Below are 26813 nucleotides of genomic sequence, written 5' to 3' on the forward strand. Positions count from 1 at the left end.
ACACCCAAGACTCTACACCTAGGCATAGCATATTCAGAGTGCATAAAATCAAAGATATGGGGGGGAAAATTCTCAAAGCCAGGGAAGGAAAAAATCCTTACCTCAAGAGGAGCAAGGATAAAAATTATATGTAACATCCCTCCTTAAACCAAACAAGCAAGAAGAAAGTGGGACACATATTTAAAGTTTTAAAGAAAAAAATGCTAGAATTTTATATCCTTCAAAATTATCCTTCAAGAGTGAGGTAGAAATACCTTCTCAAGACATGAACAGACACTTCTCCAAAGAGGACATCCAGATGGCCAACAGACACATGAAATGATGCTCAGTGTCACTCATCATCAGGGAACTACAAATCAAAGCCACACTGAAATATCACCTCATGCCAGTCAGAGTGGCTAAAATGAACGAATCAGGAGACTATAGATGCTGGCGAGGATGTGGAGAAACAATCACTCTCCTACATTGTTGGTGGGAATGTAAACTAGTGCAGCCACTCTGGAAAATAGTGTGGAGGTTCCTCAAAAAGTCAACAATAGAACTCCCCTATGACCCAGCAATAGCACTGCTAGTAATTCACCCAAGGGATACAGGAGTGCTGGCGCATAGGGGCACATGTACCCCATTGTTCATAGCAGCACTTGCAACAATAGCCAAATCGTGGAAACAGCCTAAATGTCCATCAACTGATGACTGGATCAAGAAGATGTGGTCTATATATACAATGGAGTACTACATGGCAATGAGAAAGAATGAAATCTGGCCATTTGTAGCAATGTGGATAGAACTCGAGGGTGTTATTTTAAGTGAAGTGAAATAAGTCAGGCAGAGAAGGACATATCATATGTTTTCACTCACTTGTGGAACCGGAGGAACTTAACAGAGGACCATGGGAGAGGGGAGGGGGGGAAATAGTTAAAGAGAGGGAGGGTGGCAAACCATGAGAGACTCTTGACTACTGAGAATAAACTGAAGGCTGATGGGGGGGGAGGGGAATGGAGTGATGGGCATGGAGGAGGGCACTTGTTGGGATGAGCACTGGGTNTTCCAGAAGTGAGTGAAAACATACGATATGTCCTTCTCTGCCTGACTTACTTCACTTCACTCAGCATAACACCCTCGAGTACCATCCACATTGCTACAAATGACCAGATTTCATTCTTTCTCATCGCCATGTAGTACTCCATTTTATATATAGACCACATCTTCTTGATCCAATCATCAGTTAATGGACATTTAGGCTGTTTCCATGATTTGGCTATTGTGGAGAGTGCTGCTATGAACATTGGGGTACATGTGCTCCTATGCATCAGCATTTCTGTATCCCTTGGGTGAATTCCTAGCAGTGCTATTGCTGGGTCCTAGGGGAGTTCTATTGTTAATTTTTTGAGGAGCCTCCACACTGTTTTCCAGGGGGGCTGCGCCAGTTTACACTCCCACCAACAGTGTAGGAGGGGAGCACTAGGTGTAATATGGAAACCAACTTGAAAATAAACTATTAAAAAAAGGTATATTTAAAAACTGGAAAAAAAAGAAATAGTTTCTCAGACAAAAATCAAAGCAAATTGTCTCCAGTAGACCTGCCTTACAAGAAATGTTAAAAGTTGTTCAGAAAGGGAAAGGAATATAAGTCAGAAACTTGGATCTACATAAAGACGGGAAGAGAGCTAGAGAAGAAGTAAATAAAAATAAATACTTGAGTGAAACAAACAAGACACACTTCCCCTAGAAGCCCTCCTGTCCTGGCCCAGCCCAGCACCCCTTCTAGTGTTCCAGGAGCACCCTGCAAAGCCTGCTGATACAGCTCTGTGCGGGCCTGTTGTCTGCCTCCTCAAAATGCTGCAAGCTGTGTGTCTGCAGAGCCAAGCCCATGAGGTGTTCAGAGGCTGATGAATGAATGGATGACAAAGCGCTCACACCAGAGGCCAGGACAGTGATTAAATACCATGTCTCTTTATTAGCAGTTCAGCAGGAAGATTCCAGTGCTGCAATTGTCACAAAGAAAAGCTCACCCGCCAGATTCTATCTGTTCAGGGTGTGGTCGCTCCTCAGGTCAAGGGGTGATAAACGTTCTTCTGACATAGGCTATTCCTTGACGCTAAAGGATATGAACCTGGGAAGCAGAGGAATGCATCACAGAAATGCAGGATGGCTACAAGTCTTGATGATCATGCCTCAAAGCCCACCACCCTGACATTCATGCACATAGAGCAGAAAAACCCATGAAGGGAAAAGGACGATGGTGTATCAAAGATGGAATTGAAACTTGGCTTTCTTCGAACTTGAAATTTTCCATTTGAATTGAACTAAATTGAAAATTCAAATTGAAATCTGCTTCTTCAAACTTCAGAAGGCCCTGCAAGCACCCCAGATTCCTTATCCCTTTAATATGAATAAACAACTGACATGGCACATCATGCCATTTACTAAGTGCTGAAAGCCATTGTCCTCAACACAGTGTTCTAAAGTCTGAGGAAACTGAGGCACATGGAGCTGAACTAAAAGCAAGTATCCACTCCTGAGGCTTGGTTTATCCTCTGTCATCTGTATAATGGGCCTGAATAATGCCCTCCTCTTAACGTTCTTTTGGATCAGATGAGAAATATTGACAATGCCTTGTGCCGGCTCTGGTACACAATAAGTGTTCCATAAATGCCAGTGATATACCTCCATAGCCTTCCTCGAAAGTATGTTGGGTTCAACTGTGTTTAAATCACTCCTTCAGCCCTCTATAATGGCCAGTTCAGTCTCCACACGTGGCACGAGTTACAGTAACCGTTTCCTGTATGGATGGGCTCTGTAATGCATTGACTGTCATTGGCCTTCCACCTACCAAAGCTATGTAAACGGCCACTCTTATGACCACAGGTTCCAAATGCAGGCCAAGAAGCCATGGGACCCAAAGTCAAGTCCCAATTGGTGGCTGTGCCAAAACCTATACGTTCTTACTCCTGGACCCCAGTGCTCTGTGACCTTGTGGTTCAATGTGTCAGCAATGCCTGGGGGTGTTAGAAATGCAGAGCAGCAGGTCCCCCAACAACCTACTAACACAAGATCCCCAGGTGGTCCCTCCTCTGTGCCTGACTGAGAAGCACTCACTGTGACACCACAGCTAAAAGTGTCAGGCCAAATCTGAACTTGACTTCAAGCCCTTCCAGAAATTTAAGAGAGGCATGGCAGATGCCTAAGGTAGCCCCCTCATTCCCATTGGCCCCAAGTGCAAGCCCCCTCATGAAAAGGAAAGGCTAAACCTTTTAATCAAGCTCCCACCCCAGCACACTGTCTCACACCCAGGACAGCCACCTTCTCTGCACAGTTCCTCACCCTCTCACCTGTAGCTCTCAGCAGTCTGCATAGGAAGTTCTGTTGTGAATCTCCTGAGATGATTCATCTGTAAGGTTGTATAGGCTGCAGAAGAGGAACAAGGCAGAGGAAAGGCTGCCAGATGGCAAAGCCTGCCCAGAGCTCACACCTAGACCATGGAGTGGAGCTGGGATGGCCACACAGCCCATGCCTGAGTCATTGCCCCATTTGGGTCCTGGAGCAAAGTCCCACAAAGAGGCACTCTGGAAAGAAGGGCTCCAGGCATGGCCAGGGAGCCTAGGTGTGGTCTTGAGCCAGGGAAACCCACAGAGGAGAGGCCAGCAGCCACCCCCATCACCATCTGCCCCCAGTTAGGAATACAAATCAACTTGTCCCAAATGGCTTACCTTCGTCTCACCTGCTCTATTCGTTCTTGCATAACATCCTCCCTCACCTCACTTGGCACTTGGAAGATACGGGTATGGCTGCAAGACACCATTCAAACATTTGGAATTCCTGTTTCTTTTTCACTAAGAATAGTGAATGGGTTAGAATCATATGAATGATACTCGGCTGCCATGAAATATTGATCTTGTCCTTCATTCTTCTTGCATGAGGCACACAAGGGTTGTGTTGTTTTGTTTTGTTTTGTTTTGTTTTGTTTTACTATCAAGTACCCCTGAGCCACCCAATAATCCTGGGCAGGTAGCAAATGGTCCTAAGGAGAGTCGAAGAAACAGAAAGTTTAAGTGCCATTACTAGAGTTGCACAGCAGGTGAGTAGTCTTGTAAGACATGGAATTCACTCCTTCTGAATTCCTCTCCAACTTCTTTATCAGCTCTTTATGGCCTACATTGTGCCATATTCACTATGGTTTAGAGATAATTCTGGAAAGTTCTGTCACAAAGAAGCTGCTGGCCCTTCATTGCTGCTGTTGTTTTATTTCACCATTCTGACTTGCCTTCTTCTCTGTGCTGCAGTTCATGTTCTCCTCAACTCCATCCTCCCCCCACAAACCCTCCACTCCAGCAAAACCAGTGTGTCCACTGTATCCTCCATTTTTGCATCTATTGAAACTGCCTTGTTCTAGGTGCTCTGGGGCTTTCAATGTGAAGACTTGAAGTCTGGGAGAGATAAATGTGCTCATTTATCACTCACACAAGGTAGAGCTGGGTCAGTGCCCAAAGAGAGAGGCAAGAGAGGATAAAGGGATTCCAGAGAAGGAAGAGATTACTCTCAGCCCAAGGCACAAAGAAGGAGACCTCAGAGAAGGGGTCACAGCACTGGGCACTTGAGGCCAGATGGAATTGGCCAAGTTGCAAGGCTTTCATGATCTATTGAAGATTCCCTCCTCCCTGCTCCTGCTCATGGGTCAGTCCAAGCAAATGTCCTGCTAGAAACCTCTTCTGGCTACCCCAGGCAGCAATGTCTAGAATTTGTGAAAGCTGGATGTCCCATGCTATGCTCTTGTAGATCCTCTTCATGGCTTCTCTGACATTTTCTCTAACATTCACATATCTTATCCACCTTGTTCACTTTTATCCCTTTGAAACTGGGAACTCCATCTTATTTTCACTCTCTTTAGAGGTCCTAGCAAACATCTGGTGGTCGGTACTCATCTACCAAATAAATGAGTATCCACTGATGCTTAATGAAGGGATATGTATTCCTTGACTACATATTTACTGAACCTAATAAAATAATACCAAGACTAGAGGCTTGTAGGGAAACTAGTCACAGTTTATGGATTTAAAAAATCCACAGAAAGTCCAGAGTGGAAAAATTATACAGGGATAATTGACTGTGATTCCTGTAGCTTGTCTCCAAAGCTTTAACCTAGTTATGCCATACAGCTAAGGTTTAAAAAAAATATCTGAAGATGATGTTCATATTATCCAGACCAAGGAACTGCAACATTTACAATTCCATACAGTGCAGCTATGTCAGGCAGGGACTATCTCCCACATGTACAGCAGTGGTTATATACTGTCCCCAACATTTATGACTTTAGAATACGTTTCCAATCCAAAAAGCATTTCCCAAGGAGGTCTCAAATTCCTCTATTTATTACCCTTTTCTATTAAATAATTACTGGGCATTTGCATCCTGTTTTAAAATGTTGATAGCACTGCAAAGGGTAAACAGAAAAAAACTGGATATCCCTCAGCAGAAATACATTTCTTGAGAAATACATCCTTCAAATGGTAGAAGTGAACAAAGCTGGTGATGAAGGCAGGGGAAGGAAGAAAAGAGTATAGAAATGAGGGGGGGGCTCCTCCACAGTTTCAGGGAGGACCAGTTCAATCCCACATTTCTTTGGCTGGGAAAAAAAGACTCTGAGTGAACCCAAATCCTCAAAAGGAAATAAGGAAGCTCATGCCAGAGGGAATGAACTGGCTTCCAGGCCCATCTCCCTCCACCTTGGGTCTCAGCNGTCCTTCAAATGGTAGAAGTGAACAAAGCTGGTGATGAAGGCTGGGGAAGGAAGAAAAGAGTATAGAAATGAGGGGGGGGGGCTCCTCCACAGTTTCAGGGAGGACCAGTTCAATCCCACATTTCTTTGGCTGGGAAAAAAAGACTCTGAGTGAACCCAAATCCTCAAAAGGAAATAAGGAAGCTCATGCCAGAGGGAATGAACTGGCTTCCAGGCCCATCTCCCTCCACCTTGGGTCTCAGCCCTCCAGAGCCAGGAGAGGTGGATGCAGGTGGTCCGTGCTCCAGCAGGCACAGCAGGAGGCTGGCAAAGCCACCATAATGTGAAACACAGAATTCTAGCCTCAGGCACTGAAAAACCTCCTCTCACCTCAGCTGCAGATGAGGGCTCAGGCTTTTGCATTTTAAGAGCTTATTTTCTTTTTGCTCTTTAAAGTACAGCCACTTCTGAACAAATCAAGTGCAAAAGTAACAGAAGTCTAAAATTTATTCAGAAGCATTTAAGAAATGGTGTGCAAGCCCAGTTTTGCAACCCCTCAAGTCATGTTAAAACTCAGGAATGAGCTGGGCTTTCAAGATAGCAAAAAATATTCCCTTAAGACCCTAAAGTAAGACTGAAAAATTTCTCAGCAAAAGAAGTCAACATCTCTGGAGAAGAATAGCTATGAGTTTGTGTTGGCCAGGAATACTGAAGGTGGGGGGCATGTGCCTCCCTCTCCACAAGGGGCTTAGGGCAAATGAGATGCTTTACCTCCATCTTATGAACTGGATTCTTGTTCTTTCCTCCAGGACCTCTTGACTCTGGTTTGCCAACAAATCAGATTTTGATAGATGGTGCTTCACCTAGGAAACCCAGGTGGGGTGCATGTAATTACTGTCCAGCCTGGCCTGGACAAGCTCTACCCACTTGCCCAAGACCCTTTTCAGTCAGAGCTTGTTGCCTGCCCCCCTACCTATCTGCCCACTCCCCTAGGATGATTGCCTCAAACTCTCAATTACCACATCTCTGGTCACGTGTACATCTTGGCCATGGGTGGGAGGGCAGTTGGTGGACATCTTCTCCTTTATGTCCTGGGAAGCCTCTTCTTCAGTCTGAAAGGTGAGTAATTTCCCCTGAAAGTGTTGCTCTGTATCTGAGCCCAAGTCTGTCTCTTCTTTCTTTTCTCTGTTTTCCCCCTGTGTCACAGCTCACATACTATATGTCTTCTCCTACACACTCTGTTTCTCACAGTTCTGTAGTAAGTAAGCTTGTCTATTCTACCTTCCTGTAGAATTCCAGGGGACTCATTAAGTCCTTGGCCCTATCCCAAGATATTACTGAGATGCCCTGTAGCTGGAAGTGACACATCTGAAACCCCTCATCCAGTATCCTTGAGAAGCAGGGTGGGGATAGTGATTATTCCAACACATCTCTGATGAGGACACAACCCCCAGCATATTCTAGGACATTTGGTGAATCAGACACAGCTCTAGGTAGGGTGTTTGGCACTGAATTTCAGTTTCCCAGGTTTAGGAGGAAAGAAGTCCATATTCTGCACCAGCTGAGGCCAGCTCTCTAGAATTTGGGGTCCCCTGAGTCGTAGAGGAATCTTACTCACTTTTTTCAGCCAGTGCTGTACTACAGATACGGCCTCACTTTCTACAACTTCAATGTCCTGCAACAAATTGGTAAGTTAATGCCCTCAGAATACCTAGAGACCCAGACCTCCTCCACCATTCTTACCCAAAGTTATATATTATAAGATCTTTTTGGAAGGGCAGTAGGGGGCTCAAAAGGGAAGAGATAGATGAGAAACAATTTCAGCTCCACCTACCGAACTGATTTTTGGTGGAAAGGGGAAACCTGCACCTTTCCGGGCAAGAATGTACACAATCCATGTTGTAACTATCATTTTTGGATTTATGCCAGGCCTCTTTCTTGGCTCCCTCCTTCCATTGAAGCTGCCTGAGAACTCCTCTGGAACAAGGAAGTCATTGATAGGAGGTGCTCACCTGATTGGCTGGCCAATGATGATGTGACAATGGCCTCCTTTAATCTTCTGGGTCAAAGTGGAGATGGAAAAAAGAGGTCAGGAAGTATCTGCCTTAGTGATGGCCATAGCTCAGAAATGGAGAGATGGAGGGATGGGAAGAAACATAAGACATAACCAGTTCAACCTGAGGAAGACACATGGGGGAAATTATCAAAATCATAGAGATTTGATTGGGGCAAGGGGGTTATGGCTGGTCACCTTGTTTTGAGCCGTGCTGAAACATAAAGAGATTTTATAAATCAAAAGAAGAAATTTGTAACAAAATGATCTGGGTCTTCCAGACATTTATGCAAACAATACCACAGGTACTTCTTATTCTTACATACAAGGAAAAAAAAGAATCTGTCCACCCACAAAAAATCAAAGATGGAAGAACAAAATTCTCAACAAGGATATTTTCTTCTTTTCTACTTTGTTTACACGAGTGATTCAAATCGTTAAAAAAAGACCCAAATGATAAAAGACGAAAGTTCCATTTCTTATTTTAAAAATATTTCTTGATGATTTCCAATGGGCTGCCTAGGTGGAAGGACAATAAAATGGAAATGAAAAGGAGGTTGTGCTATGACTTTGGAGTTGGGGGAAAACATTGGTAGACTCAATTGGCTGCTGTTCCCATCTAAAACCTTCACCAAGAAATTGGAAGTTCAATATACCTAAAGGATCCTGAGCAAATGTCCAGCTGCTCTCAAAAGTAATTGTAGCCTAACCCTGAGACTATTCTCAAGATCCTAAAAACCAGGATTGTAATCCTGTCTTTACCACTAACTTGTTGTGTGATCTTGACTCAATTATTAGTCCCTGGTTCTAGTTTCTTTGTTTCAAAATAAAAAGAACAGAATAATGTCTGTAGTTTTCTTCTAACTCTAATATTCTATAAAGGTTCTATTCTTATTTTCTGAAGAGAATAGAAAGCCTTTATTTCACGCTCTTGAATTCCCTTCATATAGCCACTATGTCTCCTCCTTCTCAACAAGTCACCTCAATTTTACATCTTCTCTACAATCAGAATACTCTAGGCTACATTGAGCTAACAGAGTAGTTCCCAAATTAAAAAGATTTACTTCTCGGGGCACCTGGGTGGCTCACTCGGTTAAGCATCCAACTCTTGATTTCAGCTCAGGTCATGATCTTGCAGTTCATAAGTTCAAGCCCCACGTGGGGCTCTATTGCTGACAGTGCAGAGCCTGCTTGGGATACTCTCTCTCCTCTCTCTGCCCCTCCACTATTCGCACTCTGTCAATAAATAAATAACTTTAAAGAGGCTTACTTCTTACTTAGGGTGATGTAGGGAACTGTTGAATCACTCTATACCTGAAACTAATACAACACTGTATGTTAACTGACTGGAATTAAAATTAAAACTTAAAAAAAAAAAAAGGAATACTTCTCACTCTCAAAGCCTTTAATAGAAGTTGAGCAACTCTCCAGGGCAGTTGTGCTCCATGTGGTGATTTAGAGATCCAGGAAGAATTCCATCCAATGGCTCCAAGGTCTCATGATGTACTCTCCACAACTGCCGAAAGGTGAAAGAACACATGGAGAAATAAAATCAGCTCTTCTGGTTCAGCCCAAATGTTTCTTCTTAAAGCTTTTTGGCCAGTACTACTCATATGGTCCCAACCTAACTCCCAGGGAGACTGGAAATTGTAAAACAGAAGATGAGATTACTTGACAACATCTCTGTTTTTGCCGCTAGCCCTTAAAAGTTAGGTTTCTACTCTGATTGATATACTTTTTTGAATATAAAAACATTCATGTGATTCAAAAGTTAAAACTACATGAAAAGATATACTCAACGGGTTCTATCTCCTCTCCTATCTGGTCATCCTTGTTCTTACTTCAGAAGTAAGATTTTCGTAAGTTTTTAAGCTATACATCCTGTGTTTGTGTTTCCAAAATAAAAGAGATACATAAATCTATTCTCACATTTTTATTACTATGTTATAAAATGCACACAGTACAGCATACAAATACATGTACAGCTCAGAAAAACTAAGTGTGTGTGTGTGCATGTGCACGCGCGCACACACACACACACACACACACACACCTATGCTAAACCACTTCCAGTACCCCAAGAGGCCCAAGTAACACTCTCCAGCATTTTGATCTCTATCAGCACAGGTAAGTTTTGCCTAATATTCCTTTGTATTAGCAGAACACAATTATTTATTAGATTTACTATTGATAGACATTGTGTTATATCTATTTTGATGCTTTTTAGAATATGCTGCTATGACCACTCTTATACCCATCTTTTGGTTGACATGGGCACTAAATCTTTTGTGTATATATGCCGGAGGCCGGCTCCAGCAGGTCCAGGGGTCCCTGAAGGATGGATGGTGTCGGCGAAGGAGGGATGAGGGAGCCACGAGAATCTCTGAACACCAGGCAGGCATCTCTGCTCTGACTGGGGCTCAACTTTATTTTATAATTAAGTGTTTGGGGAATGGCACAGAAGTGACATTTGCCTTAGACAATGATTTCTGATGACAAACTTCTTTGATATGTAAGAATTTCCCAGAATTCATGCATAGCCTTTATCAATAGTGATTGAGGTAGGTGATTTAGATGCTTATCCTATGGGGAAGGAAGGTATCTTTAGCATACAAGACAATGTTTTTAGCATAAAAAGGGTGAAGTTAGTTCTTTGTGAGCAGGGGTCAATAGCTTGTTTGTTTAAGGAGAACTATTAAGAAAAACAGGTCTTTCAGGAAACACAATGTTTGCTCCCATAATCACAAAAGAAGTTCCTCAATAGGTTCCTTCACAGGGTGCAATCAGCTTATTCAAGGACAGAATAAGTCACTCCGAATACTGATCACAAGATGCCTTGGGAGTCGGTGCTCCAAGCCGAAACAATTGGATGGGGGTGCATATCTGTCCTTAACTCTAAATTAGGCCCTTTGTCTCAGGGCCAGGCTCAATTGTAACTCTTGTGTTCTTAATCCCCTTTATTATCTAAGACTTGTATCTGCAAGGCCCATAGGAAGAGCCTTTTGACAATCATCCACAGTGCTTTCATCTGAAATCTCTTTTGAAAAAGCAGAATGAGGAATCTGTGTGAGGAATATCGGTCTGATTTGGAATGTTGTGAGGCCTGGTCAATACCAGCAGGCTCATTTCCAACATAAGCCAGTAGTAGCAGAAGGAGATACCATTTTTTCGTTTCTCATGGCAGGAGCTGTGCAAACTCTACTATCTCCTCACTGTGACTGTCATCCAGGGAGGCTGGTGCGGCTCCCAGCATATATACATACCAGAAAGTGGAATTGCTAGGTTATAAGCTTTACATATATTTGGTATTAGTATATACCAAAGAGTATTGCAAAGTGGTTGTACCAACTTTTGCCCATAAGCAATGTATGAAAGTAACAGTTGCTCCATATTCTTGCCAATACTCAGTATGGCATTCTTTATTGAATATTTAATCCATAAATATTTAATATTTATAGTATGGCTTATGTACAGTTTAAGGAATGTTAAATATATTAAGTATATATAAATATATATATATACTATTTATAGTATAGTTTATGTACAGTTTAAAGAATAACAGTACAAGGATACACATTTATTATTTTTAAATGTTTTATTTATTTCTAGGAGAGAGAGAGAGAGAGACAGCGTGAGCAGGGGAAGGTCAGAGAGAGAGGGAGTCACAGACTGAAACAGACTCCAGGCTCTGAGCTGGCAGTCAGCACAGAGCCCGACACGGGGCTCGAACCCACGAACCGTGAGATCATGACCTAAGTGAAAGTTGGACGCTTAACCGACTAAGCCACCCAGGTGCCCCCAAGGATACACATTTAAAAAAGAGAACATTATTGTTACTTTTGAAATCCCTTGTGTTCCCCTCCCTGATTCTATTTTTGTCCCTTTATTTTTTTATTATTAAGTGTACTTGGTATGTTATTTTTAGAGTTTAGCCAGATGGATGGAGACATATTGGTAATCAAGAAGAGTTTAATTTGTAATTAATTAATTAATAGTGTTAAACGTCTGAATTACATGGTAACTCTATTTTTGAGGAGTTGTCAAAATGATTTCTAAAAGGCAGCACTTTTGTATTTCCACTACAAATGTGTAAGAGTTCCAATTTATCTGCATCCTTGCCAACAGTGTTATCTGTCATTCTAATTTAGCCAGTTGCACTGACAGCGGAGCCTAATGTGGGGTTCAGTCTTATGAACCATGACATCATGAGCCTGTACTGAAATCAAGAGTCCGACACTCAACCAACTGAGCCACCCCAGAACCCCTATTTACATCTTCTTAAATTTCTTTCAATAAAATTTTACAGTTTTTAAAGTGCAAGTCTTGCACCTCATTTGTTAAGTTTATTCCTAAGTAGTTTATTCTTTTCGATGATACTGTAAATGGAATTATGTTCTTAATTTTATTTTTGGATTTGTCAATTCGAGTGTATAAAAGTAAATTAGACTTCTTAATATTAATCTGTATCCTGCAACTTTGGTGAACGCATTTATTATAATAGTTGTGGTGGTTTTCTTAGAACTTTCTATGTATAAGATCGTGCCTGTTGCTGTTAAAGTGAGCCCCTTAATTGAAAAATAATGGAATCCTGAAAATTTGTATGGAGACATATGGAAACATCCTAATAAGGCTGGAAACATTTGATTCTTAAATAATTTCTACTCTTCTTTGCCAGTAGAAGCATTCCTTCCATCTCATCTGAAGAGATTGATCCTGCTTTGCCTGAGGTACTTGCCTTGAAAGACATTGTTCATTCTCCTCAGGAACCATCTTCATTATCCTGCTTGGCTCTTAGATTTATAACTACACTCAAGTCCCAGCAGTATGCAACAGGTAAGGTACAAAGTATGACCAATGAGGAGTTGCACTACACTCTAAAATAACAATATGATTTTTCCAATTTATACAGACATAAATTTGGGGGACATGTTTGTGGATGAATATAAAGAATAGAAGGTAATGGTGGAAGGAACATAAAAGTTTGGTCTGGCCACATTTATCAATATGGGCCCACTATCAGAGATTCTGCATTTAATATTGGAGCTCAGAGAGTTAGAAAGGGCTCTAATGGTTTGCTTGACTATTTGGATGAAACATGGATCAAAAGATGACCTACACTAAATGAATTTGAAATGCCAGAATTGTCTTGGTATATTATAGAGGAAGGCATCCAAAGGTTGAGGGAGATTGGAATGCTAGAGTGTACTGATCATGTAAGACACGCTCACTCACCCCTGGAGGGTCCAGAGGACGTAATTTTTACTATGACTGTGAGAAATTAATTTGTGAGAGGAGCCCCAACATCCTTGAGGAGCTCTGGGGTCACTCTTCTCTGTCGGTCAGAAATTAAAGTGGGAACTGCTACCACTTACTTGGAGAATCTAAATGCAGTAGGGATATTTGGAGCCCAGGGAGCAAGGGCCATGTGGCAATACTTAATCATCAAAAGCAAGATGGGCATGATTATTATAATGGACAGTGGGGTCAAAGCAGTAGTCAGAAGAGTCTGACTTCCAGAGACATATATTTTTGGCTAGTTGTTCATGGTGTCCTTAGAAGTGAAATAGATGACTGGTCTACTAAATTCTTGCCTGGTCTATATAAGTAGGAGAATTCTAGGTCAAGTGAACAGAAATATAACTTGAATCATAAAAACAATCATAGCTCTTTGACCAATTCTGAATTGAGCCAGTGTACAGACCCAGAAATCCTTGAATGAAGGAGAATCCAGATCCCCCTTGAGGAAGGACCCTCCTACACCACCCAAAATGCATACTGTCATTCTTTCTTCCAGCCTTCTCAAAGGTACTCACAGCCTTCTACTGGGGTGACTGACATGCTCAGCAATGAAGAATCCCCACACTGCTTCCCTAACCTGTGTGGTTAAGACTATTGTGGTAGGAATGGGCAAGTGGAAGCCAGCAAAACTTCCTTTACCTGGGAAAAGAGTAAACCAAAAGCAACACCACATTCCTGAGGGATTACAGAGATTTGTGCCACCATTAAGGGCCCGAAAGATGCAGGAGTGGTGATTTCCACCAAATCTTGACACAACTTGCCTATTTTGTCTGTGCAGAAGACAGAAGGATCTTGGGGAATAGCAGTGGACTATTAACCATGTAGTTATTCCAACTGCAGTTGCTGTTTCAGATGTGGTTTCATTGCTTGAGCAAATTAAAACAATCCCTCATACATGGTATATGGTATATAGAAATCTATCTAGCAAATGCTTTTTTTTAATACCTGACAGTAAAAGCCACCAGAAGTAGTTCTGCCACTTGGGCCATATGATCCAGTAGATTCAATGATGCTTGAAGTGGCAGTGGCAGATAGGAATGCTATTTGAAACCTTTAGCAGGCCTCCATTGGGAAATCACAGTGGAAACCATTAGGATTTGGAGCAAAGCTTTGCCATCCTCTATAAATAATTACTCCGTTTTTGATAAATACAGCTTTTCATTTGCTACAGGACTCTAGTAGAGAATGAATGTTTAACCATGGGCCACCAAGTTACCATGCAACCTGAGCTGTCCTTTATGATCTGGGTGATGTCTAATCCATCAAGCCATAATGTTGTCTATCATCAAATGGAAGTGGTATAGTTGAAATTAGTCTCAAACTACCCCTGAAGACAAAAAGAGTTACATGAGGAAGTGGACCAAATATCCATATTCCATCTTCTGGCTACACTACCTTCTTTCTGCCAGCACATACCTATGGCCTCGTGGGGAGCTCCCTATGATCAGCTGACAAAGAAGGAAAGACTCAGGACTGATTTACAGATTATTATGAATAATTAGTCATCAAAACCTGAAAGTATACTGCTATAGCAATATGGCCCTTTTCTGGGATGTCCCTCAAGAACAGTAGTGAAGGGAAATCCTCCCAGTGGCAGAACTTCAAGTAGTGCACCTGGTTGTTCATTTTGCTTGGAAGAAGTGGCCATACTTGTGATTGTATGCTAAATCGTTTGCTGTGACCAAATAGTTTGTCTGGAGAGTCAGGGACTTGGAAGGAATATGATTGGAAAATTGCTAACAAGGAGGTATGGGGAAGAGGTATGTGGTTAGACCTCTCTGGATGGGAAAAAAAAAAAAAAAGGTAGATATTCATGTCCCATATGAATGTTCACCAGAGGTGATCTCAGCAGAGGAGCATTTTATTAATAAGTGGATATGATGACTTATTCTGTATTCTCTTTTTATTCTCTTTCCCCGGCTACGCTTGTTATCACCCAATGGTGGTAGGGACAGAGATTATGCATGGGTTCAGCAACATGGGCTTTCACTCACCAACATTGACCTGGCTACAGTCACAAATAACTGCCTAATCTGCCAGGAGCAGAAACCAATATTGAATCCCAGCTATGTTGCCATTCCCTCAGGTGATCAGCAGCTAGCAGACAACCTGCTGGTTGATTATACTGGCCTACTTCCATTATGTAGGAGAGAGTATTTTGTTCTTACTGGCATAGATACTTATTTTGCATATAGATTTGTCTTCTCTGCACACAATGCTTCTGCCAAAAGTACCATGCATGGACTTACAGAATACCTTATCTATAATCATGGTATTCTACACGGCATTGCTTCTGATCAAGGGAACTTACAGCAAATGGGTGAAGCAATGGTATTGCTATTCTCATGGTATTCACTCATCTCACCATGTTGCCTACCATCCTGTAGCGATTGGTTTGATAGAACAGTGGAATGGTCTTTTGAAGACTCATTTAGATTGCCAGCTAGGTGGCCATACCTTGTGGGGCTGAAGCATTGTTCTACAAGAAGTGGTACGTATTCTAAATCAGTGTCCAATGTATTATGCTATTTCTCTCATAACCAGGATTCACAGGTCCAGGAATCAAGGGATGGAATTGGCATCCCTAGTATGACTTCAAGTTATCCACTAGCAAAATTTTGCTTTCCATCCCCATAACCTTGCGCTCTACTGTTCCAAAGGGAGGAGTGCTTCCACCAGGGGACACAACAATGATTCCAATGAACTGGCAGTTAATATTATCACCTGGCCACTTTGGGTTCCTCATCCCTTTGAATCAAAAGGCAAAGAAGGTAGTTACTATATTGGCTGGGGTGATTGATCTGATTGCCAAGAGGAAATTGGATCTTATAGCAAATTAGGTGCAGCTGTAAGTGAAGGTGAGGAAGGGTATGTCTGGAATATAGAAGACCCACTAGGATGTATCTTATTACTGTCATGGCCTATGATTAAAGTCAATGGAAAACTAAAACAGCCTAATTCAGGCCGGGTTACTAATGTCCCAGATCCTTTTACCAGTTTATCATTTTTTCTTTATATTATGCTTTTGTTTCATGTTTAAGGAAATATCCTTACCCTCAAACCATGAAGACATTCTCTTATGTTTTTTTCTAGAAACATTATCGTTTTAGAAGCTTTTCTACTTAGATCTATGATACATGTCAAATTAATTTTGTGTATTGTGTGATGACTTATATATCCAGATTCATTTTTATTTTCCCTTCCAATAATTGTTAACCCACAGAATAAGAGTGGTGTCTTCATTCTAGAGATGGCAGCGTATGTGTAGAGCTATTTCTAAGTTCTTTTTTTCTATTCTATTAATCTACCTTCCTCCCCCCTCCTCTCCTCTTACCCCACCCTCCTCCTCCTCCACCTCCTATTCCTCCTCCTCCTTCTTTCTTCATTTTATCATTGGTCTTGATATTTGGTAGTGTAAGTCTGACTGCTTTTTCGTTCTTCTTCATGTTTATGTTGCTTTTCTACATCTTTTGCATTTCTATGTATATTTAAAATCAAATTGTCAATTACCACAAAAAAACCTTCTGGATTTTTTATTAGTATTTTATTAAATCTATAGCTCAAAATGGAAAGATATAACATTTTATTAAATGTGAGATTTCCAGGGGTGTCTGGGTGGATCAGCTGGTTAAAGGTCTGACTTTGGCTCAAGTCATGATCTTGCAGTTCGTGAGCTCGAGCCCCACATAAGGCTCTGTGCTGACAGCTCAGAGCCTGGAGCCAGCTTCAAATTCTGTGTCTTCTCTCTCTCCCTCTCTCTCTCACTCTCTCTCTCTCTCTTTCTCTGACCCTCCCTCACTCATGCTCTTTCTCTCTCTCAAGAATAAACATTAAATTTTTTAAATCAATATAGAGATTTTAATCCTTAAACTGCTGTATTCTTCCATTTATTTAAGTCTTTAATTTTATCAACATGTTTTATAGTTTTCAGTGTAGAGGATTTGCATATCTTTCATCAGATTTATCTCTAGATATTTGATATCTTAGTGCTACTTTCATTTGTATTTCTGTTTTCACTTCAGTTCTATTTCAACTGGTTTTTGGTAATAAATAGAAATTTCTTATGCAGTCCCTGTATCCAGTAAACTTGTAAAATTCACTTATTAATAATAATTACATACAGATATTTTTAGATTCTCTGCATATGAAATGATGTTGTTGTTGTTGTTTACTTGCCCTTTTTCTCTAGCTAGTATCTTCAGTAAAATGTTGAATCAAAATGGTAAAACTCTTTGCCTTGTTTCTAACCTTCAAAAAAAGTGTTCATTATTTCATCATTAATGCTGGTGCTAGGTCTTTGGTAGATTCTCTTCACCCAATTAAATATTTTTCTTCCTACTCCTAGTTTGCTGAGTTTTTGTCATGAATGTGTGTTGAATTTTACTAATTTTTTTCTGTGTCTGTTGAGATGATCATATGGGCTTTCTTTTATTCTATTATTATAGTGGATTCCATTGACTGATTTTCAAATGTTAAAGCAACATTGAAATTCTATGACAAATCCCACTTGTTCAAAATATATACACGTACACACACATACATATCATACATATACATTATAACCTTATACGTTGTGTACCTTATGTATAAATATGTAGTTTTATTAGGACTTTTCCATCTATGGTAATAACAGATATTAGCCTGTATTTTCTTTCTTTATTTTTGCAATGTTGCACTGAATTCATAAAATGAATTTAGAAGCACTCACTATTTCTATTCTCTAGAAGAATTCAAGTGAGATTTATTTCTTCCATGTGTGTTTGGAGAAATTCATATGTGAATCCATATATCTGGACCTGGAGCTTTCTTTATTGGATAGTGTTTAATTACAGAACTAACTTTTTAATATATATAGGATTATTCATATTTGTTTTACTGCTTGTGTAAATTTTAATATTGTATTTCTCAAGGAATGTATCCATTTTGTTATTGGCATAAAGATGTTCACAATATTCTTTTGTCATCTTCCTAATATTTGTAGAATTTAATGTGAATCCTACTTTTTTATTCATGATAATCATATATTTATGATTTTTGTCTTTTTATCCTCACTAGTTTTGCTAGAGGTTTGTCAGTCTTATTAATGTTTTCAAATAATTATATTTTGTCAATTTTCATGTGTGTATCTGTGTTAAATTTCAATAACACACGCCTTTATTATTTCCTTTCTTCTGCATTCTTTAGGTTTAGTTTATGGTTCCTGTTTCAGCTTCTAGAGATGGTGCTTTAGATCACTGATTTTCAACTTTTTTTCTTTTCTGAAACCTGCATCTAGGACTGAAAATTGCCCTGAGAACATTACCTTAGCTGCATTTCACAAGTATTTTTATTATTATCTAACCAAAATGTTTTCTGGCTTCCGTAGTAATTTCTTCTTGGAACTTTGGGTTACTTACAATTGATTCTTGACTGAGAAACTTCAGAAATATTATAATGACCAATTTATAATTTAATTCCACTCTAGCCAAAGCACTAATCTGATTTCAGGCTTTTGATTAGTGCTCTGGCCCAGTGTATAGTCTATTTTGTAACTGATCCACAAGCACTTAAATATGTACACTACAGTTGTTGAGTGTAGAGATCTACATTTATCAATTCAAGTTAGTTGATCATTTGTTATATTATTCTAAATCTTTACTAATTTTTCCTTCCTTGTTCTATAAATTACTGAGAAAAATATATTAAAATCCCCAACTATGATTTTGTCTATTTTTTTCTTTTGTCTATTTTCAATTTTGACTTCATACATTTTGAAAGTATGCTATTAAGTACACACAAATTTAGGATTGATTTGTCTTCTTATTAAATTTCCCACTTTATTATCATTAAAATAGCCTTCATAACCAAAAATATTCTTACTTTAAAATTGACTTTGACACTTTGGTGAAGGCAAGGGAAACAAAACCAAACATGAAGTTTTAGAACTTCATCAAGATAAAAAGCTTCTGCCCAGCAAAGGAAACACTCAACAAAACTAAAAGGCAGCCTATAGAATGGGACAAGATATTTGCAAATGACATATCTGATAAAGGGCTAGCATCCAAAATCTATTAAAGAAAACTCATCAGACTCAACACCGAAAAAACAAAGAACCCAATTATGAAATGGGCAGAAAACATGAATAGACAAGTTTCCAAAGAAGACACCCAGATGGCTAACAGGCACATGAAAAAGATACTCAAAATCATTCATCATCATGGAAGTACAAATCAAAACCACAGTGAGATATCACCTCACATTTGTCTGAATGGCCGAAACTAACAATACAAGAAACAACAGATGTTGGCGAAGATGTGGAGAAATGGGAACCCTCTTGCACTGTTGGTGGAAATGCAAACTGGTGCAGTCACTCTGGAGAATAGTATGGAGGTTTCTCAAAAAACTAAAAATAGAACTACCCTACAATCCAGCAATTGCACTCTTAGGTATTTACCCAAAGGATACAAAGGGGTGCATGCGCCCCAAGGTTTATAGCAGCACTATCAACAATAGCCAAACTATGGAGAGAGCCCAAAAGTCCATTGCCTAATGAATGCATAAAGAATATGTGATACACACACACACACACACACTCAAATATTAATCAGCCATCAAAAAGAATGAAATCTTGCCCTTTGCAATGACGGGTGTGGGTGGAGAGAGAAGAGAGGGAAACAAACCACAAGAGACTTCTAACGATAGAGAACAAACTGAGGTCTCATAGGGGGAGGTATTGGGAGATGGGCTGCATGGGTAATGGGTATTAATTAGGGCACTTGTTGTGGTGAGCACTGGGTATTGTATGTAAGTATTGAATCACTGAATTCTACTCCTAAAGTCAATATTGCACTGTATGTTAACTAAGTAAATTTTAAATAAAATAAAATAAAACAAAACAAAACAAAATTGATTTTGTCCACATCTGTGCCACTGTAACAAACAAGGCCATTGGGATCCTGTTTCACTATTTGATTAAATGGAGTCAGAATGATGCAGAGCATGGTAAAATTCAATTTTCAGACTATGGTCAAAAGGAAAACCCCAAATTTAAAAAAAACTCTCACAAAAAATTTTAAGGTAAACTCATTAGGCTTAGGCCAATGAAAAATTCCGGGGTGGGGGGAAGTAAAGATTAATCAAGATAGCAAGCCAATAAAACTCATACCTATTAGGGAAAAAAAATGGCTTTGTCTGATTTAATAAGGCTTTGGTAACTCATTTTTTGTTAGTACCTCTGTGATATATATTTTAAAAATTTTATTGCTTCCCACCCACCTTTCCATTTACTTATATAATATGCTCCTATAAATAGCAATGGTTGTGGGTTTTAAATCCAGTTTTAAATGTTTGCCTTATTAAGGTTTCTTAGTCCATTTAAAGTCAAGATGTTTACTGGGGTACCTGGGTGGCTCAGTTGATTAAGCATCTGACTTCGGCTCAGGTCATGATTTCACAATTCATGAGTTTGATCTCGGTGTTGGGCTCTGTGTTGACAGCTCAGAGCCTGGATGGAGCCTGCTTCAGGTTCTGTGTCTCCCTCTCTCTGCGCTACCCCCACTAGCACTCTGTGTGTGTCTTTCTCTCGAAAATAAATACACATTAAAAAACATTTAAAGTCGATGTATTTACCAATATATTTTAGATAGTTGTGAGATTAATATATTTTTATTTGTATCATCTGTTTTTATCCTTTCCTTATTTTGTTTTAAATCAAGTATTTTAAATTATTCTATTGTTTACTGAGTTATTGTTTGGCTGTTCCTTTCAGCAGTTTAAAGCTATTCCATTGTCTATGTTGAAAAGGCTGTCATTAATCTTATTGCTGCTCCTTTAAAGATAATGTTTTTTTTTCTGAACCTTTTAAGATTTTTCTTTTTATCTTTGGCTTTCAGCAGATTGACTATGGTGTGCCTGGTGTGTTTTCCTTTGTATTTATCTTCCTTATGATTCGTTAAGCATCTTGAATCTCTGGGATATCTTCTACCAGTTTAGAAAATTTCTCTGACATTATCTCTTCTAATATGGCTTCTGCCCATTCATTCTGTCTGCCCTGTCCTTTCTTTTTTGACTCTGCACTTCAGCTTTGGATATTTCTTATTATCCTGGCTTCCGGTTCCCTAGCCCTGTCTTCTCCCACGTCCAGTGTGCTCTTCAATATATTTTTCTGCTAGAAATGTAGCTGTGCTCTTTGAAGATTGTAAGTTTGGCTCTTCAGGATCTTTGCCCCATATAGTTTCAAATTGTGGCAAATCCCCTGAGGAAAAGGCAGGCTGTGTATTTGAGGAGGCTTCCTCTCTATCTGGACTTAGTCTCCTTAAAGATTATGGGATACTTCCCTCTGCCTTTTCCAAGTCCTTGCCTAGCTTCCTAGCCTCCTGTGCACAGCCCCAAGCTCAGAAAAATGTCCTATGGCAAGAACTTACCATTCATTTGAGGCTCCTTGAGTTTCCAACCTGTCACACAGCTCTGTGTGATCCCTAAAGCTTCCTGACTTCTGTTTCCCAGTATTGTCCATCTGAGGGTCCAGGATTAGACATAGGAATGGTCTTCGAATCAATAAATGCCTCCAGTGTTGAAAATCACTGGCAGCAACCAGCCCTCCTCGGAAGGGCTCCATTCCCTCTGCAATCCCAATGATTTTATTCCATTTTACTAACATGATCTCCGAAGTATTTTAGAATACACTTTTGTAATGTGTCTGACTTTTTAAAGTTGGGCTGCTATTATCTAACCCAGAAGTAGATTCTAAAATCTATTCTTATTTCCCCTTTTTCTTACTTAAAAGTGTACACACATGCAGACACACACACACGTGTACACACACACATTAGCCAGCCTTAAACAAGCCTCTACCCACAAGACCCCTGTCCCTTGATACTCATGCTTTTGTACAGACTCCTCATGTTTTGACTATGTCTGGACTGTATGAACACAAGACAAGTTTATAAAAGGCATCACAGCCTCTGCGTTGGTCTTTCAGATTGCTTGATCTTGAGGAAGTTGGAGAACATCCAAGAAGTCCTACAGAGAAGTATACATGGACAGTAACAGACCTTCCACCAATAGTCAGTATCAACTTGTCAGTCATGTTGAAAGATTTTCCTGTCCCAGGAAAGGTTACATGAGTGTAGCCCCAGTTAACATCATGGCTGCAACTCCATGAGAAACCCTAAGCCGGAACCATCCAATTAAGCGTCTCCCAAGTTCCTGACTCACATAAAAGCAGAGAATAGAACAGTGGTTACCAGGAGCTGGAGGAAAGGGAAAATGGGGACTGCTCTTCCAATGGATGGAGTTTCAGTTATGCAGGATAGGATCTGCTGTACAAGAAAAGGCCTATTGTCAACAATACCGTACTGTGTATTAAAAATTGTGTTAATAGGGTCGATCTCATGTTAAGTGTTTTTACCACAAAAACAAACAAACAGGAAACAAAGAGACACAAGGAAACTTTTGGAGGTGATGGACTCACAAGGATATGCTTATGTCCAGATTTATCCACTGTACACATGAAGTATGTGCAGTTTTTCTATATCTCAGTAAGGTTGTTTAAAAAAAAAAAAAAAAGAGCCAAGATGGGGCATCTGGGTGGCTCAGTTGGTTAACTATTTGACTTCAGCTCAGGTCATGATCTCAGGGCTTGTGGGTTCAAGCCCTGCATCAGGCTGTGCTGATAGCTCAGAGCCTGGAAACTGCTTTGGATCCTGTGTCTCCCTCTCCCTCTCTATCCCTCCACCACTCTCTCTCTCTCTTTCTCTCTCTCTCTAAAATAAATATTTTTAAAAATTTTTAAAAAGAGCCGAGACAATAAATATTTATTGTTGCTTCAAGCCACTAAGTTTAGAAATAATTTGTTATGAGGCAATAGATAAATTACATTATGTCTATGTATACACATTCTTTGCACTTTTAAAAAATTTAATGATATATCCTAGAAATTGTTCCATATGATTTTATTAAGATCTTCCTCATTTTTAACAGCTTACAGCAATATATTGTGTAGTTTATTGAACCATCCCTTGCAAATGTGCAATCCCAATATTTTCCTATTAGAAATAATACCAAAATTAATAACATTGTGCATATTTGCTGTTGCTGTTGTTGTCAGAGGTGTAGCTTCATGGTAAATCCATAGAGAAGATTGCTGCTTCAATGTATAATGCATTCTAGTTTTGTTAGATGTTACTAGATTTTACTCTATAGGGTTGTACCATTTTTACTCCCACTGGCAATACATGAGCATGCCTATTTCCCCATGGTCTCACCAACAGAGTGTTTTATCAAGTTTTAGAACTTTCGCCAGTCAGATAAATGAGAAACAGTATCTCTGTGTAGTTTAATTTGCCTTTCTGTAATTATGAGAAAAATAGAACATCTATTCATTTGTTCAAGAGCTATTTATATTTTTGTGAACTCTTCACATGCCTTACCCATATACCTTTTGAGTATTTAATTCTTTTACTTGAGTAAAAAAAGTTAATTGAGTTCTATGTACATTATATATATTAGCCCTCTGTGTATGAGGGCAAATACTTCCTCCCAGTTTATCATTTTTCATTTTGGTCTTGTGTATGTACTTTTAATTTCATTTTTGATCATATTTTACATGACCTTTTAGCCATGTAAAAATTTTGTTAATTTTTATGTAGTCAAATTTATTAGCTTTTAATTGCATCTGGATTTTGAGTCATAGTAAAAATAGATTTTTTTCTGGGACACCTAGGTGGCTCAGTCAGTTAAATATCCGATTTCGGCTCAGGTCATGATCTCGCAGTTTGTGGGTTCGAGCCGCACATTGGACTCTGTGCTAACAGCTCAGAGCCTGGAGCCTGTTTCAGATTCTGTGTCTCCCTCTCTCTCTGCCCCTCCCCTGCTCATGTTCTGTCTTTCTCTGTCTCAAAAATAAATATACAAAAACAAATTTCAAAAGTAGTTTTTTCTTACACTCCAAATTACATAGGAATTTATCCATATTTTTCCAGCACTTGTGAGGATAATATTTTTACATTTAGGTCTCCAATCTTTTAAGAGTTTATTAAGAATATCAGTTTACCCTGTGTATCAGTTATTGGTTGCCCCAATAATAAATACATTAAAAGTCAACCATAGAATGCCAGTGGCATAAAACAATGTGTTTGTTCCTTATCTATCTGCAATCAGTTAGGTGTCAACTAAAAACCTCTCCTGATTCACCCAAATAGCTGGGGACCAGTTGATCTTCTCTGGCTTCTAACATAGGCTGGCTTCACCTAGAGCAATTAGAGCAATGGGGCTCTGCTCCATGTCTCAGTAATTTCTCAGCAGGCTACCATGGGCATGTTCTTATGGCAATGGCAGAAACACAACAGAGCAAGCCTTAAAACACAGGCTCATTCAAGTTTTTGATTGTGCATTATCTACTGATATCCCATTGGCCAAAGCATGATACCTGATCAGTTCCAGAGTTCAAGAAGGAAGGCACTAGAAAACTATATGGAAAAGGGTTTGAACACTAGAAGGGATAAAGAATGGAGGGCATCTACTACATCTTACAGTCTCCTAGATTCAGTTCATTCTAGACCTCCTCTTATCATCCTGGGCTTCTTGAAAGTCTTTTTAAAAAAGTTTTTTAATGTTTATTTTTGAGAAAGAGAGAGAGTGAGAGCAGGGGAGGACCAGAGGGAAAGAGAAACACAGAATTTGCAGCAGACTTCAGGCTCTGAGCTGTCAGCAGACCCCAACATGGGGCTCAAACTCACTAGTCATGAGATCATGACCTGGGCCAAAGTCTGACACTTAACGGACTGAGCCACCCAGGTGCCCCTTGAAAGTCTTTAACACTCTCTTCATTTCCTCATCTCCCAGTTAACCCAGTCCACTGCAATTTGGCTTCCTCTTCTGATCTTTCCACTAGACTTGTTGCAACAAGGTTGTCAGTAGTCTCTAAATTGCCAAGTCCAACATGCATTTTTCGGTCCCTATCTTATGTGACAGAACCTGTTAGTTGAGCATGAATCTAAGTCTTACATTTTTTAGGCAGATCATGTTTATGCCAGATATCTTCTGATTGCCCCTAAAGAGCCATTCTCCACCCCTTTCTTCACTCCTCTCTTCTACTATATGAGTTACGTCAATAGATTCCTGTATCCTGTGGCTTCTATTTGGCTCCAGCCTGTGGGAATCCTTGTCAGGATATTGGAGAAGAAAGGAGAATGGGATCATGGTATTTATTCCCTTAGTTCCATACCTGTGAGGACATCTGGAGCTGGATGTCTCCCTTCTCATTGCTAACCTCAAGGTGGCCTGCTCTACATGACACCTTCTCATCCCAATTATGGTGACCTTTCCTTCTCTTCTTGACTTCAGGCATAAGATGGTGTCAGTCAGTCACTAACTGCCCCCTGTGCCTGAACTACCTCACTGTGGTCTTCCTACATCCCTCCCACACTTATAAAAATAACCCTTTTATGAGTAAACCTTACTTTAATTATCTGCTTCTTATTAGAACTCTAACTGATACAGTGTAGATTCATTCATTGCTTCTCTCTCCATCTCAGTATATACTTTTACATTTAGGACTCTGATGCTGCTCCTTCTACTCATCTAATCACATCCAATAATCCATATTGAGGCAGCGAGGAAGAAAATGGAGAGTCCCTGATCCCTACACTTTGAAATTTTAGGAATTGAGGCATCCTCATGGGAAACAAAAATAAACTCCTAAAACAGAAGGAACTAGCATTCCATGTATGCAATAAGTAGTTCTCTCTAGCACTCATGTTTGCTTCCTTCCTGCTTATTTGGCAAATAAGACATAGAGTCCTTGAAATATATGATTTCAATGGAAAATTAATGTCATTTTACCCCATCTTGTGAAGACATCCAGATGATATTTACATGATATTTCTACTATAGTTTGGCTCTACTGACCATTTCCTCCTTGAGACTCTCTACTCCCTGGTTCCCCTCCCCTTTCTGACCTGTCATTCTAGGTCTGCTTTTCTCTGCCTTTCCCTTAAAGATTGGTGATTCCTAAGATTCTATTCTTGGCCCCATGATCATTCCTATTGACATGTTCTCAAAAGTAATCTTGACAACTTTCATGATTTAACATGAGGCTCCATTTATTTCTTCCTCAGCAAAATGTTGATTTAGGCACAAGTGTTGGGAAAAACCCAGGATCAGGAGAGGAACTTGGTGGGCTCTAGAGGAAGCTTAGTGTACAAAGATACATGAGCTGCAGGGACAGGGAGTGATAATAGCCCATGAGATGGTGCCTGTTCTCTTGGTCCTGCAAGGAGCAGAGGAAGAGCTGAACAACTGAGCTAAGTTTTCTCACTCCCCAAGCCCAGAAGAGTAAGACATGATCAGGGAGCTGAAAGGCTCACCTTGGTGCCTTGAAAGAGGGTTGAAAGCTCCCTGCTGCTATGTTGCTATCATAAGGAGTCAAAAATTGTATTTTCAGATAGGATGGTCCAGCCACTATATCACATATGAATCTATATAAGAAAAACACTTGAGGAAAGTCTTTACTCTCAAAAAAAAAAAAAAATAATAATAAGTTAAAGACTTCAAGATGGAGAATAATACAGTGAATAATAAATACACACTAGTTGGGACACCTGGGTGGCTCAGTTGGTTAAGCGTCTGACTTCAGCTCAAGTCATGATCCCACAGATCATGGGTTTGAGCCCTGAGTTGGGCTCTGTGCTAACAGCTAGCTCAGAGTCTGGAGCCTGATTTGGATTCTGTGTCTCCCTCTCTCTCTGATCCTCTCCTGCTCATGCT

At 39.9% G+C, this 26813-nt stretch overlaps 1 protein-coding gene across 1 annotated transcript; it reads right to left on the reverse strand.

Moving 5' to 3' along the window:
* Nucleotides 1-1937: 1937 nt before the first annotated feature.
* SPATA19 (spermatogenesis associated 19) lies at nt 1938-7698 on the reverse strand. The gene is made up of 7 exons (XM_077763690.1): nt 7551-7698; nt 7335-7391; nt 6736-6828; nt 6488-6579; nt 3711-3788; nt 3333-3408; nt 1938-2113 (listed from the first exon to the last, which is right to left on the reverse strand). Exons 1-6 carry the CDS (start codon nt 7626-7628, stop codon nt 3342-3344), a joined length of 465 nt encoding a protein of 154 aa, XP_077619816.1. The 5' UTR covers nt 7629-7698; the 3' UTR covers nt 1938-2113; nt 3333-3341.
* Nucleotides 7699-26813: the final 19115 nt, after the last annotated feature.

Source organism: Crocuta crocuta, unplaced genomic scaffold, assembly GCF_008692635.1.
Source record: "Crocuta crocuta isolate KB4526 unplaced genomic scaffold, BGI_CrCroc_1.0 scaffold254, whole genome shotgun sequence".
NCBI lineage: Eukaryota > Metazoa > Chordata > Mammalia > Carnivora > Hyaenidae > Crocuta > Crocuta crocuta.

Excerpts from the sequence above, each read along its gene's own strand:
- SPATA19 (XM_077763690.1), bottom strand. The coding sequence starts at position 7,628 with ATGATAGTTACAACATGGATTGTGTACATTCTTGCCCGGAAAGGTGCA. Across the intron at positions 6,580-6,735 it reads TACACGTGACCAGAGATGTG|GTGAAGCACCATCTATCAAA; the intron begins GTAATTGAGAGT and ends TGGGTTTCCTAG. Across the intron at positions 3,409-3,710 it reads ATAGAGCAGGTGAGACGAAG|CCTATACAACCTTACAGATG; the intron begins GTAAGCCATTTG and ends CCTCTTCTGCAG.